The sequence below is a fragment of the Crassostrea angulata genome, chromosome 7, assembly GCF_025612915.1.
Source record: "Crassostrea angulata isolate pt1a10 chromosome 7, ASM2561291v2, whole genome shotgun sequence".
Taxonomy (NCBI): Eukaryota; Metazoa; Mollusca; class Bivalvia; order Ostreida; family Ostreidae; genus Magallana; species Magallana angulata.
In genome coordinates, this window is record NC_069117.1 from 54,716,819 (window position 1) to 54,733,357 (window position 16,539).

The 16,539-nt window shown below is 33.2% G+C and overlaps 2 protein-coding genes across 6 annotated transcripts; one reads left to right on the forward strand and one right to left on the reverse strand.

Moving 5' to 3' along the window:
• Window positions 1-4,812: 4,812 nt before the first annotated feature.
• LOC128192504 (succinate dehydrogenase cytochrome b560 subunit, mitochondrial-like) lies at window positions 4,813-8,333 on the forward strand. 2 transcript variants are annotated; one of them, XM_052865237.1, is made up of 6 exons: window positions 4,813-4,864; window positions 6,192-6,242; window positions 6,732-6,878; window positions 7,073-7,134; window positions 7,468-7,631; window positions 7,875-8,333. In XM_052865237.1, exons 1-6 carry the CDS (start codon window positions 4,842-4,844, stop codon window positions 7,980-7,982), a joined length of 555 nt encoding a protein of 184 aa, XP_052721197.1. In that variant the 5' UTR covers window positions 4,813-4,841; the 3' UTR covers window positions 7,983-8,333. The 2 variants fall into 2 exon arrangements, with proteins under 2 accessions (XP_052721197.1, XP_052721198.1); XM_052865238.1 differs by having other exon boundaries at window positions 6,735-6,878.
• A 1,025-nt stretch (window positions 8,334-9,358) lies between these two features.
• LOC128192502 (zinc finger protein 879-like) lies at window positions 9,359-16,414 on the reverse strand. 4 transcript variants are annotated; one of them, XM_052865234.1, is made up of 3 exons: window positions 13,540-13,640; window positions 13,281-13,364; window positions 9,359-12,250 (listed from the first exon to the last, which is right to left on the reverse strand). In XM_052865234.1, the coding sequence occupies exon 3, from the start codon at window positions 12,167-12,169 to the stop codon at window positions 9,500-9,502; it is 2,670 nt and encodes an 889-aa protein (XP_052721194.1). In that variant the 5' UTR covers window positions 12,170-12,250; window positions 13,281-13,364; window positions 13,540-13,640; the 3' UTR covers window positions 9,359-9,499. The 4 variants fall into 4 exon arrangements, with proteins under 4 accessions (XP_052721194.1, XP_052721193.1, XP_052721196.1 ...); XM_052865233.1 differs by lacking the exons at window positions 13,281-13,364; window positions 13,540-13,640 and adding an exon at window positions 16,326-16,414; XM_052865236.1 differs by lacking the exon at window positions 13,281-13,364 and having other exon boundaries at window positions 13,540-13,689.
• Window positions 16,415-16,539: the final 125 nt, after the last annotated feature.

The following is a 16,539-nucleotide window of genomic DNA, read 5'->3' on the forward strand; positions in this document are numbered from 1 at the left end:
TAGACATTCGGATATTTCTGGAACCCATTATAACTTCTTTTTTTTTAAATATGAATAAATTTGAAATTAAACATTTATCTAAAAGCAACTTAATCACTTTATAAATCTATTATTCGATCAACCGATCACATCACATAGCATAAATTATTTTCATGTTTATCATTTAACACATTACATGATTTTTTCAAATATCCGCATAACATATTTTTAAAAAATGAGAAGTTTATTCGGAATACCTTGCGACTGAACAATGGAACATACTAAAGACCTGAAATACTAATGACCTGAAAGACCTGAAAGACCTAAAATTTTATATAAATGATACTTTTATAAGATTTTGGTCAAATGAAATTATTTTGTGGGGGTTTAAATCATATTTCCAGGAATAATTTTGTTTAAAAAAATATCATAATGATCAGTTATTCAAGCAGAAATATGAAAGACCTGAAAATTTGAATTGACCTGAAAATTTCAAATGACCTGAAATTTTATATCATTGATATAAATGATACTTTTATAAGATTTTGGTCTAATGAAATTACTTTGTGGGGGTTTAAATCATATTTCCAATTGTGTTAAAAAATATTATAATGAGCTGTTATTTACGCAGAAATATGAAAGACCTGAAAATTTGAATTGACCTGAAAATTTGAGCTGACCTGAAATTTTAAATGATTGATACATTTCTATGTTCCGTGTCAATTTTAATGTCTATTGTTGAGTTTTTATCATATTTTCAGGTATATATGTGTTAAAATATATCAAACCGATCAATTATTTATGCAGGAATACGGAAGACTTGAAAATTGAATCGCCATGGAACTGAATATTAACTGACCAGAAATTTTATATAATTGATACATTTGTATATTCCGTGTAAATTTTAATGTATATTTGTGCGTTTTTATCATATTTCCAGGTATATATGTGTTGAAATATATCATTAAATAGCACCATTATCGGTTATTTACGCTTTAAATTCAAAATTGCACTAATTTAACAATCACGCCATTATGGTTATCTAAGGGAAAATACAAAAGTGAAAGAGTTAAAGATATATGGAATATCTTGTTTAATTTTGATTCAGTCATGTGTAATTATACACTGTTTCGGTTCATTAAAGTTGTGTATACACCATACAGGTAAATATGAATGGGGTGTAATACCCTCCTCCCCTCAATTACAGATTAACCCCTTTGTTTGCCACCTAACGGGACTAGCCAATGTGTGTTCTAAATAAACACAACCAAATAATCACAAATAGAGTCAAGAAAGTTGTAATGAATCATTAAAGTTTATATATTGTTATTAATTACCTAAATAGTTGGAAAATAAATGCAATTTCATCTAGAGTATTTTAAGTTGTTAAAAGAAAGATAATTATATATTTATTCATTCTTTAATTATTTTTTAAAGGTCTACAGGTTATCAAAGTGTATAAATTACAGATAAAGTACAGAATTAGGTGTTTTGATATAAGAAGAACAACAACAAAAGTCAACTACAAATTATTGTTGTTAATTTCAAAATAAAGTATTGCAGCAGTTTACATATCGATGGTTTCTCATAGAAATACTTTCAAATATATTTTTCACTGTATTCAATAAATATTGGACCTACAAATATTGAAGTTATATATATATTTTTTTGACATAGGGTATATTGCTTTTTTGAATATAATAGACTGTAAATTCAATTCACTGTATATAGTGTATCATATATTAGGTAAGGTTAGTATAGCCCCGTCCTTCGGGAGGGTTAAAACCACTAATGCTCAAGCGTACAATATTACATTACAACATTAATATTGACACAGAACATAGAAATGTATCAATTATATAAAATTTCGGGTGCTGGTCACTTCGCCCCAAAGCCAAAGCGCCCCATGCACGAGCGCCCCAAATTTTTCTTGGTGCGCCCCAAGTACAATTCACGAGCGCCCCAAGTGCATGTCACGAGCGCCCCAAATGTTGCTTTTTTTCATGATTAAATTTTTTCAAGTGTATGTCACGAGCGCCCCAAATGTTGTTTTTTTTCATGATTAAATTTTTTCACGAGCACTGAAATTGATATTCATCAAACAATATCAATCAAACAATATGACAATTATCTACCCAATTGACCTTCCAACGCCCCCCCCCATTACGTCACATATTGTGTTGGGTGTTATTCCTTCGTTGACATTCGTACGATTGCAAGAAAAAGGTAAGTGAATATTCTCATTTATTTTCTCTCTCTACTTAACAAAACATTAATTTATTTATTTAATTTATAATTTTTCTTTTATTTATTTTAATTTTATTTAGCACGGTCATACTAATATGTATCTTTAGGAAACTTTTGCAACCAATTTAACAACAGAATCAATAATGTTCGGATCTTTAATATACCTGAGTTTACCTAAACATATTCCCCTGTTCGGTGAGGTTTCTTTAATTAAATTTTTTTAAGAATCTCGGAAAGAGGTATGCAAATATATATGCATTTAATCGTTCATATTCTATCGACTCAAGATAAAACATTCAGAAATGGGGGGGGGGGGGTCGTAATATTTTAAGTTAACAAATGTTCATATATACAGATATAAACAGAATCTTTATATAAAGGTTTCTTGGTGTTTACGCCAAATTAAAGAATTTACAAATAAGGACAATTTGAAGAACCTACAACTATGCATACCTTCAAAGTTTTAACTGGATACTTATTACGAAATTCGAATCATAAGAACAAACTTAGATCAAAATTTTCCATGTAATTAGATTTTCTTGTTTAGTAATAATTAATTTAAAGAATATATGCCAATATTTGTAAACAGGTCTGTTAATTGCTTCCTTTATAAATATCACGTTTCTTTTTGGTGTGTTTTAATTCATTATTGATAGTTTCTACAAAATACCGAACACAATTAATGTATACATACAATACACACAGTGATTACTAGTACATGGTGTACACACATCTAATCAAAGGGGTACGCGACGAAGCCAACGTCTCCCGCGTGTCTGGGTACGTTTTCTCCTGATACCGTGACAGGATACCCCTTTTAATGTTTCCAAATATACCCTTCTATTACATCATCGTCAGTTGTCTTCGGAAGCTGATGTTTTAACACATACGGTATATGTAATACAAAATAAATAATGACACACCCGTCCCATTGGCCCTATATATCACTGCAAATACAATTATAACATATATAATACACATATTACGCATTCTATTTTTTTTTCTTATAAATAATGATTGACTGTAAATGTAAGCTTAAAAAACATATTTAGAGGTTTGCGCGGAAAATTTGAGAGTAGAAGAACAATTGTGTTGGATTATATCTGACATTATAAAAAAATTTCCTTCAAAAATAAGAATACTTTGTACAATTCAACAGAATTGGTGCGCTCGAAATAAAAAAAAAAATTGAGGTATGTATTTTGGGGCGCTCGGAATAATAATGTGTAAGTTTAATGAGATTCCATCGAAGATTAATAAGGACTAATAAACAAAACCATTTTGGGGCGCTCGTGAAATTAATCCAAACTTGGGGAATCACACACCAACGTTGATTTTAGTTCAAAGTAGAATAATCTCATTGGGGGGGGGGGGGGGGGGGGGGGGGCGTTCGTGTAACTGATGCTTATTTAACGTAAAAGTGAGATTCTCCAACATACATTTTAAAGCAAAATCAGGTTTCAAATATTTATTACACATGAGGTCAAATATTAACTTTATAGCAACATAGAATGCTGATTTGAATTATTTTGGGGCGCTCGTGGAAATGATTTCCTAATCATAAGATAGTTTTCTTACAAATCTTAGGCAACTCCAGGGCACGTTCGTAAAAAAAAATAATCCAACAAGATTCTATGCTGAAAGACATAATCAGGAAAATCATTTTGGGGCGCTTGTGAAAACGATCCCGATTTTAGTACAATATTGGAAAATCCAATTTGGGGCGCTCGGGCAAATTATTCAAGACGTAAGGTGTAATGATACAACAAGATTCTATGCAGAAAGACATAATCAGGAAAATCATTTTGGGGCGCTCGTGAAAACGATCCCGATTTTAGTACAATATTGGAAAATCCAATTTGGGGCGCTCGTGCAAATTTTCCAAGACGTAAGGTATAATGATAATTTTACTTTGGGGCGCTCGTGAATACATTTGGGGCGCTCGTGAAACGTAATTGGGGCGCTCCAAAAAAAAATTGGGGCGCTCGTGCATGGGGCGCTTTGACTTTGGGGCGATACGACAGTAACCCAAAATTTCAGGTCAATTCAAATTTTCAGATCTTTCGTACTCCTGCATAAATAATTGATCAGTATGATATATTTTAACACTTATATACCTGGAAATATGATTAAAAACTCACAAATAGACATTAAAACTGACACAGAACTTAGAAATGTATCAATTATATATAATTTCAGGTCAGCTCAAATTTTCAGGTCAATTCAAATTTTAAGGTCTTTCGTACTCCTGCATAAATAATTGATCAGTATGAACTATTTTAACACTTACATACCTGGAAATATGATAAAAACTTACAAATAGACATTAATATTGACACATAACATAGAAATGTATCAATTATATAAAATTTCAGGTCATTTGAAATTTTCAGGTCAATTCAAATTTTCAGGTTTTTCATATTTCTGCGTGAATAACTGGTCATTATGATATTTTTTAAACGAAATTATACCTGGAAATATGATTTAAACCCCCACAAGTAATTTTATGTGATAAAAATCTTAGAAAAGTATCATTTATATAAAATTTCAGGTCTTTCAGGTCATTAGTATTTCAGGTCTTTAGTACGTCCCCTGAACAATACACTAAATAAAAAATGGCAGCGATGATAAGAGCAAGGTTAGTTAACTAATCTACGACTTCTTTGCATTTTTTACACAATTAAAAGCTTTTATCAAAAGATACCAATTTGAAATCTTCTTTCCGGCTTTTTATTTGTACGCCACGTTACTTTCTGCGATGGTAGATGAATGACTTGGTTACTAAACGTCAGTGCGAGAAATAAGACGAAGTTGAAACTACAGCTGATGAGCTGATTATGAAACACCACTTGCAACTACTGAATAGGGACAACAGAATTCAACTTCATTCCATATTTATTCAAGATACAAAATATTGTCTGCAGTAGTTTAACCAAATGCTCTCTTGTAAATAGTTATTCTCAGGGTTGTAAACAAGGTAAAAGTTGATTTATATTTCCTTGTCCTTGAATCAAAACTTTATCATGCTAATAAATGATGTTGAGATACGTTACACTAATTGAAAGTGATTGGTGTATATCAATCATATATACTTCAATCAGAAAATAGGAAAATGGTATACTGCTTGTAAAATAGTATATGTTTGCTTTATTTTAAATTAAAGACTTCTACAGATAAATATCAAACATATGAAATTCAGTTATGATCACCTTCCTTATTACAATTTGACTTTGCAATGGTCAACTTGCTCGCTATTGATGTGCCTTCATGCAATCACCAATTTGCCTAGCTACAGTGCTCGAAAATAATCTTACCGCGACCAGGGTGTGCCAAGGTCCATAGGACATCAGTCATTTTAACAAAAGAACAGTCTATCTACCCAAATGCCAGCTTGCCGATAAAAAAATTTTACAGAATCACGTTAAGACTGCTTTGAGTTTTTGCTTCAAAATACATTGAATTTTGACATTAGTTGATTGATGACAGTCTTGGTTTGTCAAATTATGCTTGGCATACTGGTATATCAGAAACTTTTCTCAAATGCCAGCAAAGTGTTTGGCAACTGAATTTACCAGTATCAAGCACCTGATTTACACGTAATCTATCACTAAGTTGAAAACTGAGGGTTTTGAAACTTGTTTGATATATCTTTTTCACATAGCATAAAATTTGCTTCATGAAAAAATGGATAGCAGATAAACAGCTGATTAATAATTTTTATTGAGCCAAAGTTCCACTCTCCAAGTTGATCACAAGAGCACACGTACAATGTAATTTACTTTGTCCTCCCTTTTCTCCATTCAAATCTCGGACTTAAAATTTGCAAAGAATTAGCTGAAATGCAACTCAAACAAGTTTTCTCCATCAGACCATGACTTTGGTCAATCATCTTGCCAAATAGTAGGCTTGATTTTTCGAATTAATGTAGTGCTTGATATTGACACATACATGTATTATTATTTCAGTTTTGGGAAGGGCTCTGCCTTATTGACCAATAATGCTGCCCTACTGTCAAGGTAATTTCAACCAAATTATGAAACAATTAAAAACACACCATGGATCATTTTCAACTTAATGTTATTTAAAAATAAATAACAACAGATAACTCATATTCTTATTTAAAAAATTGAATCGTGTACTACATATATTTTTGGAAGTTTGTTATAAATTTGCTTATCAATTAGGTAAATGTCATTTTTATATTGATCTCTTGAGAGTTTTAGCCTGTTTGCAATGTAATTTTTTTTTAATAAAATGCATTACTTTGTTTCACATCGTCGGAAACCCACCGCTAGTCTCGCATGATGTATTGTTACATATTTTTCTCATTAAATAATTTACCCCTTAATTCTACACCCTCATGTACTAGTATTATAAGGTAAGTGGTATATTTTTTTAATGAAAAAATATGTAACATTAAGTGCCTGTAGTATAGACTTATCATTGTATATATACTGTGAGCTGTAAGTATAGAGTGATCGGATAATACATCTGTGTATTAATAGTAGGCTTCAGCCAGTGGTGGTCACCCAGCTGTCACACACCAGCACCAGAAGTCAAACAGGAGACATTGCTTACAAGGAAATGGAAGAGTTCTGGGAAAAAAATAGGCGACTGAACCGACCTCTTTCACCTCACCTTAGGATATACAAGTAATAATTTATATATGTATTTATATATGTACTTTTCCTCTTTTATTTCTTTACCATAATTATTTTCAACTGTGGCTTGTTGCATTTGATTGGCAATAAATGGTTTATCAATCAAAATGAATCCCTGCTGGTTACATGAGAGTTTTGTCTTTAAAAATTGTACAATGATGTGACTTGTGAATTCCATTTTGTAGCCCAGAACTGACCTCGATGCTGTCCCTTTGCCACAGAGCAACTGGGATTGCCATGGCTGTCAGTAAGTACTGCTATATTAAAAAAAATTCATATACATTAATATACAGGGAAATATTTGCACCCATTATATTTTTGCCCTTGTTTTCAGTGGGCAAATTTAAGACTGGGCAAACTTTGATGTCTTACATTCAATAATGTCTCTAAACAAAACTGTATGGGAGGATTCAAGATGGGCAAAACTATTTGCAAGTGTTGAACAGCTGTTGAAGGGCAAAAATTACACAGGGCAAAAATAACCCTGTATGCAGTATATATATCAATTCCTGCGGCAACAGTTTTGTTTGGTTTGACTTATATTTCCAACCCAGTTGATGAACCTCTTTCTTTTCACTAGCTGTTCCTTTTGTGGCTGCCACCCTTCTAGGACTGCCAGGGGATTTCTCCTCATATATTGAATACATTAAGGACCTCCATCTGAATCCAGCGATCCTGACGGCAGCCAAATACGTGCTGGCCTTCCCTATCTGTTATCATTACATCAATGGCATCAGACATCTGGTAAGTGCCATAGGTCAAACAGTTACCACATGGAGAGAAATGTTTAATTCTCATTCATTATGGAGGCTCTGATCAACAGCTTGACATAATTAATCTTGTTCACAGTTATAGTAATATATATATTGTAATTTAGCTTTGTCATTGAAGATGCTCCCTCTGAGAAGAGCCATTTTAATCACTCATATCCTCTGTGATTTGCTTGTTAGCAGGGACTGTTTTAAGGTGTTGTTTCGTTTGCTTCAGGCTTGGGATTGGGCGATTGGATTTGATCTGAAGACCACCTACCAGTCTGGTTACTTCGTTATGGCGCTGGCTCTGCTGGTGACTGCAGGCTTTGTCCACCTTTTATAAACTTTTGTTTAATCTAAAGATGTTTGAGATAACATCCATCTATATAAATGTATATGTTGACAATGCTTTGATGTTGACAGTGCTTTTGTGAAGTTGTGCATAATCTTTACTGCATTTCCTAGCTGTATTTCCAAAACAAGTTAAAATAATAGCACCTTATTTACACTATATTTGCTTTGAAGATGGAAGATGGGTGTTTTCCCAGTAAGATTAATACACTGAATCCTAGCTGTGAGATAAAAGAGTGCTTCTCACTATGTACTAGTATGTAAATGCTTTTATATTGTGTAACACAAATGTACATGTACATTATTAAAGATGAAGTATTTATTAAATTCAGTTTTACTCTAATGTCTGTTTCTTGTCAGTTAATGTACATAACTTGTCAAAGATAGGATATGAGTGCATGGTCAAGTTGCAAATTACTTTTGGAAAATTTACCTACTGGCTAACATGTACTATTTTTTATGCAATTGATGACAGTTCTTCTGGCACCTGTTTAAAAAGACACGCTTGAGTCAGTTTTAGCGTGTAAATCAAATACAGTTTACCAGTATTTGGATTAAATCAAAGCATAGAATTATTGCAACATTCTACATTGCTACAAAATGACATATAAGGAGCCTCTGTTATATATGTACCAGTATGTCTGTGGTATTTTAAACCTTAATAAGATCCATAAGATTTAAGTCCCTTGATCTCTTTCTACCAAAACTTGCAGGGTAGTCTGTAATGGTAAAAATCATATTTGGTCCACATAGAAAATGAGAGAAAGAGAGAGAGATTTAAGTTCCTGCAAAGCTTATCTACAATTTTATTATTTATGGTTGGAATTTTTTACCTTTGCTGAAACATTCAGATTAATATTTGATCTATAAACCAGCACTTTGAATACCTAAAGTGTACTTTACAGATACATATCAAGTATGTTCATGATACTCAATTCAATCCAAATGCCCTTCATTTAGAAATACATGTATAACACCAAAATATAAAACCTTTTGCATTTTGCATAAAATTGTTCATTTTTGAGAATTTTTCCTTCCAGCAGAAATTGAGCTAATTAGGCCTGAACATCATACTTTGATCATATATACCAGCATATTACATCAATCCTACAAAATAAATAATATATTTATTTTTGTTCAAATCTGCACTCGATCTTTCCTTAGAAAAAATGTCCAAAAATATGGATCAATTTTGTCCCATATTATTGGAAAAAATAGCATCATTTCTGATGTGATAATTTTTTCTTATTTTCTAAATGGTATTCTTGTCTTCACAAAATGTAAATGCAAATAGTAGACACTGATTTATAATAAAACAGTGGTCAGTTTCAATTCTCTTCCCTTTATATAACAGCAAGGTTGACCATGTTTTGGTATAAGTTTTCATTGTTTATTTACAACTATTGTATAAATATATATCTGGTTTGTACAACATACACTGGTAATACAATACCATCATTTACAAATTATTGTTACACTAAAATCAACAATAACAACACTTGTAAGGTATTAAATAGCTTCTTGTACAGAGTTATCTTCCCTAACTTTACTGACAACTGTTTCATCACTAGAGGTCACTATATCTACTTCTGTTGTACCCCCTGTTGATTTCTTGTCCAGCACCGACTTTGCATCATTTTTCCTGAGATTACGAGCGTGTCTCGCAGACTGGCAGTGTTTCGTATATGACTGTTTATAATTGAATGTCTTGTTACAGCATTCGCAATAGATCATTGCTTCCCCGGTGTGAATCTTTTTGTGTTGGTTCAGTTCCGAGCCTTTGTAGAAACTCTTTCCACAGATATCGCAGCTATGTGGTTTATTACCTACATGTTTATTCATGTGGTCCTTTAGCTCCACTCGGAATAAGAAACCAGCCTCACATAGAGTACAGAAATGTTTCTTGACGCCCATGTGGTTATCCTCATGACGTTTTAATGAAGATTCAAATGAAAATTCTTTATCACAAAACTTACACCTATATCTGTGTTTCTTGTGAACTTTCCTTATGTGTATCCTGAGTGTGGAACTGTCAATGAAGCGCTCTTCACAGGTTTCACAGACATGGTTGCGTTCGCCGGTGTGGGTCCGCATGTGTCTGTTAAAGTCCCCTTTGCAGTAGTACTCCTTCTGACACATGGCACATTTGAACTGCTTCTCCCCAGTGTGCCGCTTCACGTGTTCAGTCAGGTGACTTCTCATCATGAAGCACTTATCGCATTGCCCACATTTCCAGGGTTTATCTCCCCTGTGCTTCCTCTGGTGCACGTACAGATTTGAAATTTGAGCAAATTGACCCCCGCATTGCTCACACTTGTATGGCTTGTCCTCCCAATGAATTTTCTCGTGCATTTTCAAACGATTCTTTTCAGGAAATTCTTTTCCACAAACATCACATACCCATGGTTTGTATCCTAGATGAATTTTAAGATGTGATTTTAAATTGGAGTTTTTATTGAATCCTTTGTTGCAGTATTCACATTTAAAAGGCCTTTCATCAAGATGTGTTAACATGTGGTGCTTTAGATTAGATCGTGACGCAAAGCCTTTCTTGCAAATTTTACAAAACTCGCTTTTTGCACTGTTATGGCTTAGTATATGCTTACGAAGCCTTGTTCCATCAATGAATGATTTGTCACATACGGGACATCTGTATGGTCTTTCACCTGTGTGAGTTCTCATATGTCGCTTTAAAGCGGAGTTATGTTTGAAAGTAGAGTCACATTCTTTACAATGATAAGGGTGGTCCCCAAGATGACCACGAATGTGAATTTCCAAGTTGGAATACTTGAGGAACACCCTGCCACAGATATTACAGCTGCAAGGTTTAGAGATATCAACAAGATCATCTTGCTCTTCCTCTGGTGAATTGCCACCATCCTTGTAAAGACCTACAGGGAGTATTGGAGCAGATAGGCTAGAGTCATTTAACAGGGAGACAGCCTCATCCTTCACAAATCCAACTTTATTTGTGAAATGTTCTTTAGGAAGAACTTGCAGCTCTTCGTTTTTTATTTTGTTCTTTAGAAGTTGTTTTGTTTTTTGAGTAACATGGTTTTTGGATTTTAAAGACTGTTTTGTGAGTTCCTCCGATGATGTCGTTCTTGGTTTCTCCATTTTTTCTTCAGTGTTTATATCTTCTTTATTATCTCCCTTGCTCTTTCTCGTGTTATCGGCACTAAATAATGTAATGTGGAAACTTGAATTTGTAAGTGTTCTTTCTGCAGATTCAGAAGGCAATGATTCAAGTGATTCTAAGATCCTATCTTGTTTTTCTTTAACACAGTCCTTATCTGGTGAATCCAGGATATAAATATCAGCCTCAAACTCTTTGGACGGTGACAATGCATCAAGTAGATTGGGGAATTTGGCAGATTTTGAATCAGTCAAATTCTGAAAGGTCAGTTTTGTAGAACATGTTTCAGATGACTTTGCTTGTATTGTTGAAATTTTTTTTTCATCTTTTAATACCATATAAAGCTTAGGAAACTGCCTCTGTGATCTCTTATCATCATCACCTGGTTTAGTGTCTGGCAAATGTCTTTTTGCAAACTGTGGAGACATTCTGTTCTTTGGGATATCATTTGTTTTCACATCTTCTCTGCTGTTGGTTGGTTTGTCCTCTTCCATCAGTCTCTTACCATCAGCCTCATGTACCCCACTATCAACGATGGTATTAATGACATTTGTTTGTAGCGAAGGAGCATTTGGCTGTTCTAATTCTGCTGCATTATCTGGATTTTTATTCTGAGCAAATAAAAACAAGTCTGCTCTTTCTTTAACATCTTGCTGATAAAACAATACCCCATTGGACTCCCTACTATCATCTGATATCTCTATAACATTTCCAGTCAAGTTGCTAATGGAATACCCCTGACTATCTGACATGTGTGCTTCACCTAAAAAGTCTATATCAATGTCAATTTCTTCACAAGGATCATCCCCACCTGCATTCACATTCTCTGACTCGTTGTCTAAATCTTTAAAAGCTGTTCCAGAATTCTCCAGGATGTCATCCATTCCATTAAACAAGATATCATTCTGCTTGTCAAATGAATCAATCAGTATTGTATGGTCTGTGTTGTCATTTGAATTGTCCCAGCCTGACTTCTCAAAGTCATTACTGAATCCTACGTCCTGACCATGCCTCTGTAGAAGACTCCTCATATTGACCTCCATTGTCGCTGTGTAGAAAACATCACCGTGTAGAAAACCTCAGTCTTTGCAGCACATAGAGAAATGGTTCACCCATAGTTTTCCCTACAACAGAAATAATGATACTGATCACAGACTAATCCACATACTTTTTTTTATAAAATGATTTGTAATGAAGTTGCTAAATTTTATGTTTGAGACTACAGCACATTGGGGACTTTAAGTTGCTTATATTGCATGCCGTTGAGCATTGATTATCATTAATATTGTTATTGCATATATTGATATTGCTGCACATACTACATGTACATCTCTCTCTCTCTCTCTCTCTCTCTCTCTCAACCAAACTTTAACAAAATCCAAATGGTTTTAAATTAAAGAATGTCATTTAATTTATAGAAAGACAAAAAGTTTTACTCTCCAAACAAATTTTATCACTTCAATGCATAGCATTGTATGGTAAATGCCTAAATGGGGAATTTTCATCCACAAACTTGAAAATGCAATGCAAACACTGTAGTTCGGTCAAACTTCCTCATCTTGAAATAGATGGGACTGTCTAAAACTCCAAGATATCTGAGTATTTGATATGTCATACAGTCAAGGGTATAAATACTTTAAAAATATGCGGTTGGGACTTACAAATCACTTCAACTGTAACTTATCCATTTTGTTCGAGATATCAGTGTTCGAGATATCAAAGTTAAAAGTGTATATTTATAAATCATGATACATGTACTAAAACAAAGTGATACCTACATTATGAGAATAAAATAAAAGCAGGCCTTAACTGATTGTTGACTCATTAACAATAAAGGTATGGTCCACAAAACTATGCAAGACAAGTTGTGAGATTTAATGAGACATCATAATTTAAGCAGTAATGGAAAGCTTCCTGCTCCACAGAATTTATGGATTTTGATACTTCCTATTAAATCTTCAGGAAGAATGTGGTTCCTGTTTGTAAACTGCCAGGAAGAATGCAGTTCCTTTGACTAATAAAGACAATGATGCATAATGTGTCATACTACTAGTATAAAGATGTTATATGTATGTTATATAGTGTTGCTCACATTGTCATGATTGTGGAGATCTGAATTTAAAACTAAGTGAAAAAAACGTAATAAAATATTACCATATTCATACAGGTAACATGCAGTTGCAAGAGCTAGATTTACAGTTCAATCAGATCTGATATCCTGTAGATATTTTGATGTACCTAATTGACAAAATAACTTTGTACCAGTAATTGATATCAAGCTTTTAAGCAGGTTGAACGGTTTAAAAATTGATCAAACTGATGTATAGAAATTTGTAAATGTAAAATTCTATTTTCTTTTTTTTTCTCCTAGCTGTGGAAAGAAATCTACTTCTCTGATCTAGCTGTCTCCTACCTCTCTGTTCTGGCTGTTTCCTTCTTTCTTTCTTTTTTTTTAGCAAGTTTGCAACTATCTTTTAATTTTGATGTTTGGTTCGAATTCTAGACGTTTCGTGACCAAGATGTTTCGGGACCCGGACGTTTCGTGACCTGACAAGATGTTTAGGGACCAAGACTTTTTGGGTCCTGGATCTTTTGGGACTTAGAATAAGTATTCTGGGATTTGTATAAAATTAATGCTAAATCCATTTAAATCCATGTTCAATGTAATTTTTTTTTGTGTGTATAAATAAATCTTAGAGATAAAACGTAAAAAAACAAAGAAAATGGTTAATTGTACCGTGCGTGCGTGTTTAAAGTACTTAATCATGATAGTGATTGATAAAACACGTTAATTTCAACCTTGTATGTTCTTTTTAATTTTTGATAAAGGGAATACAAATAATGCAGCATGACAAAAGCTCTGATATAAAAAGAAAATTTATTCTTATTGTGCATTTACATGCATGCAGGCCTAAAGACGATGACCTTTGTTATAACCATGATAACTAGTATAACTAATCTAAACAATGACGAATGAGTAATAGAAAATATATTAAGTAGATAATAACGCGTGTGTGTTGACAGCTGGGGGATCTCTTCATTAGTCTCCTCTTAATTAACACCTGGGTACACCTATACACAGGTCAGGCTAAAGATGTGATTTGATTGTTTTTATAGCAATTATCAGTAGCCCCGATCCCTCCTTGGATATTTCTAGTAAATGTATCAAATTACGGCTGAGGCCTAAAAAAAAAAGTTGTTTGTTTCCGACCTAACCTACAAAAATGCCCCTATCCCACCATTTTTCGATGTCAATTTTTATCTGATTGTGAATTTTACTTTTTTTCTATAAAAAATCATTTTTTAAATGTGACACAAACAAACATTCTTAGGATTCGTGCAGAAAAAAATATGAAAAAAAAAAAAAAAAAACCTACCTACCTAGCCTAATTTTTTCATCAGTGTTACCCTAAACACACAATTTTTTTTTATAGGCCTGGATAACGGTATAATAGATCAACTGTTAATATTACTGTCAGGGCTTATTAACTTGACCCTTTTTGGTACAGGCTCCTGTACCCTTTATTTTTTTTTGTAGACAAAATGCCATTTTGGGAAAAAATAGTTTCACTCAGTAATATGACTCAACGCAAGTTAGCAAAAAACAAAAAAGAACAAAGTTTTTCCTGGTTTTCATTGTTTAATCATTAATAAATTAATGTTTTCATTAAAATCAACCACACTTTACAAATCACTCAGACAATTTGATAAGGATCGATATCTCACCTAGGTTTTCCCGGACCCGCATGCAAAGGTTACTAATCATTTTTTTTTAAAAAGTTGATAATAATACGGCTTTATGGATTAATTATGCAGCTAAGTTACATCTATCATCATAGCCTTTCATCAAGTCCCAAAAAATCTTATTCCAAGTCCCAAAAGATCCTTGACCCGAAACATCCGGGTCTCGAAATGTCTTTAACATTAGGTCCCGAAAAGTCTTAGTCCCTAAAGAATCCGGGTGGTTTCGCTCCAATCGCTTGTTCGCGCTGAGTGGTTTCGCTCCGAATACATAATCGCCCCGAGTGGATTCGCCCGGATTGTATTAATAACCACTACAATACACACTGCTTGTTGCTTCTGTTTTAAAATATGTAAATTAAATGTTTTAGAAAGTAATTTAGTTTATTTAGACAATAATTTTATACACATGCTCGAACATCGCCTGGGCAGTTTAATTTGTCGGCAATTAATCCATCATCAATAAAACCGTTAAATAAATAGCTTTGATTGCGATCTTATTTGGAGAACTAAATGAAGAGTATCTCAAGAATTCGTTAGCACGTTTTTTTGGAACCAGTATTCTGAAAGACTATAGCAAAGAAATGGTCCATGAATGCTGCCTCTACTGCCATAAGCTGCTGAGTACCTAACATATAATGCATTATATGATATGATAGATTATAAAATGATTTAAATAATGCATAAAATTCCATAAGATGCCCGCATATATACATGTTAAATTAATGTATTATTAATTATTTTTTTCAATCGAACTTTGAATATTTTCTATTTTGCAAACTATATAATTTTTTTTTATATGTCCATTTGGCCAATGCATATATATTATACATAACTAAGTAGAATCACGGATATATATATATCAATGAAATGGCTAAAAATGCCTTCACTACACAAATGTTTATGAAAGGCATTAAATTAAGACAGCTCGATTAGGTGAAATCACGATAATTTTAAATTATTCCATAAAACACAACGTGAGCAATTATGTGGGGTTTGCTTAGATTGATAAATAAAGGTAATCCTAGATCGTTAATAATATTTATATAATATATTCAAATGGGGCGAAACCACTCGGCGCGAAACCTCTCAGCGCGAACAAGTGATTGGAGCGAAACCACCCGTTACCTCCCTAAACATCTTGCAATTCAAAGGGTTTGTTTCATGTCTGTACCTCTGTCAAAAATTGAAGTTGATATTACAAAGAGCTACAGATACTCAGATGCAACTTGAATTAATGGCACACAAAAACATGTGCAAGAACTATGGTCATTTATAGTACTGGCCTACAACCAACAACAACATAGCCAGCAAGACACAGTGATTGTCAGTTGTTTTCCAGGATCAATAGACAAATCCATACCTACATCACGATAAAAGAAGACAATTGTTAAAATCTGCAACTGCCATACTGCCTATACGTTAGGTTTTGGATTAGAAAAATAAGGAGCAACTTACTTTTTTATGTCTCTGATGATGAAAATAAGGAAATTTTGATGCTTTTTTTTTTTTTTTTTTTTAGGAAATGCATGGTCGGTCGCTAAAATACAAAACCAAGCTGATCTTGTTGTATGCCGTTATCGTCGGTAGTTGTATTTTAATTAAATTTATTTTAATAACTTTAAAAATAAAAGAAGATTCATAAAAAATATCATTAAACTTTATCTGTTTT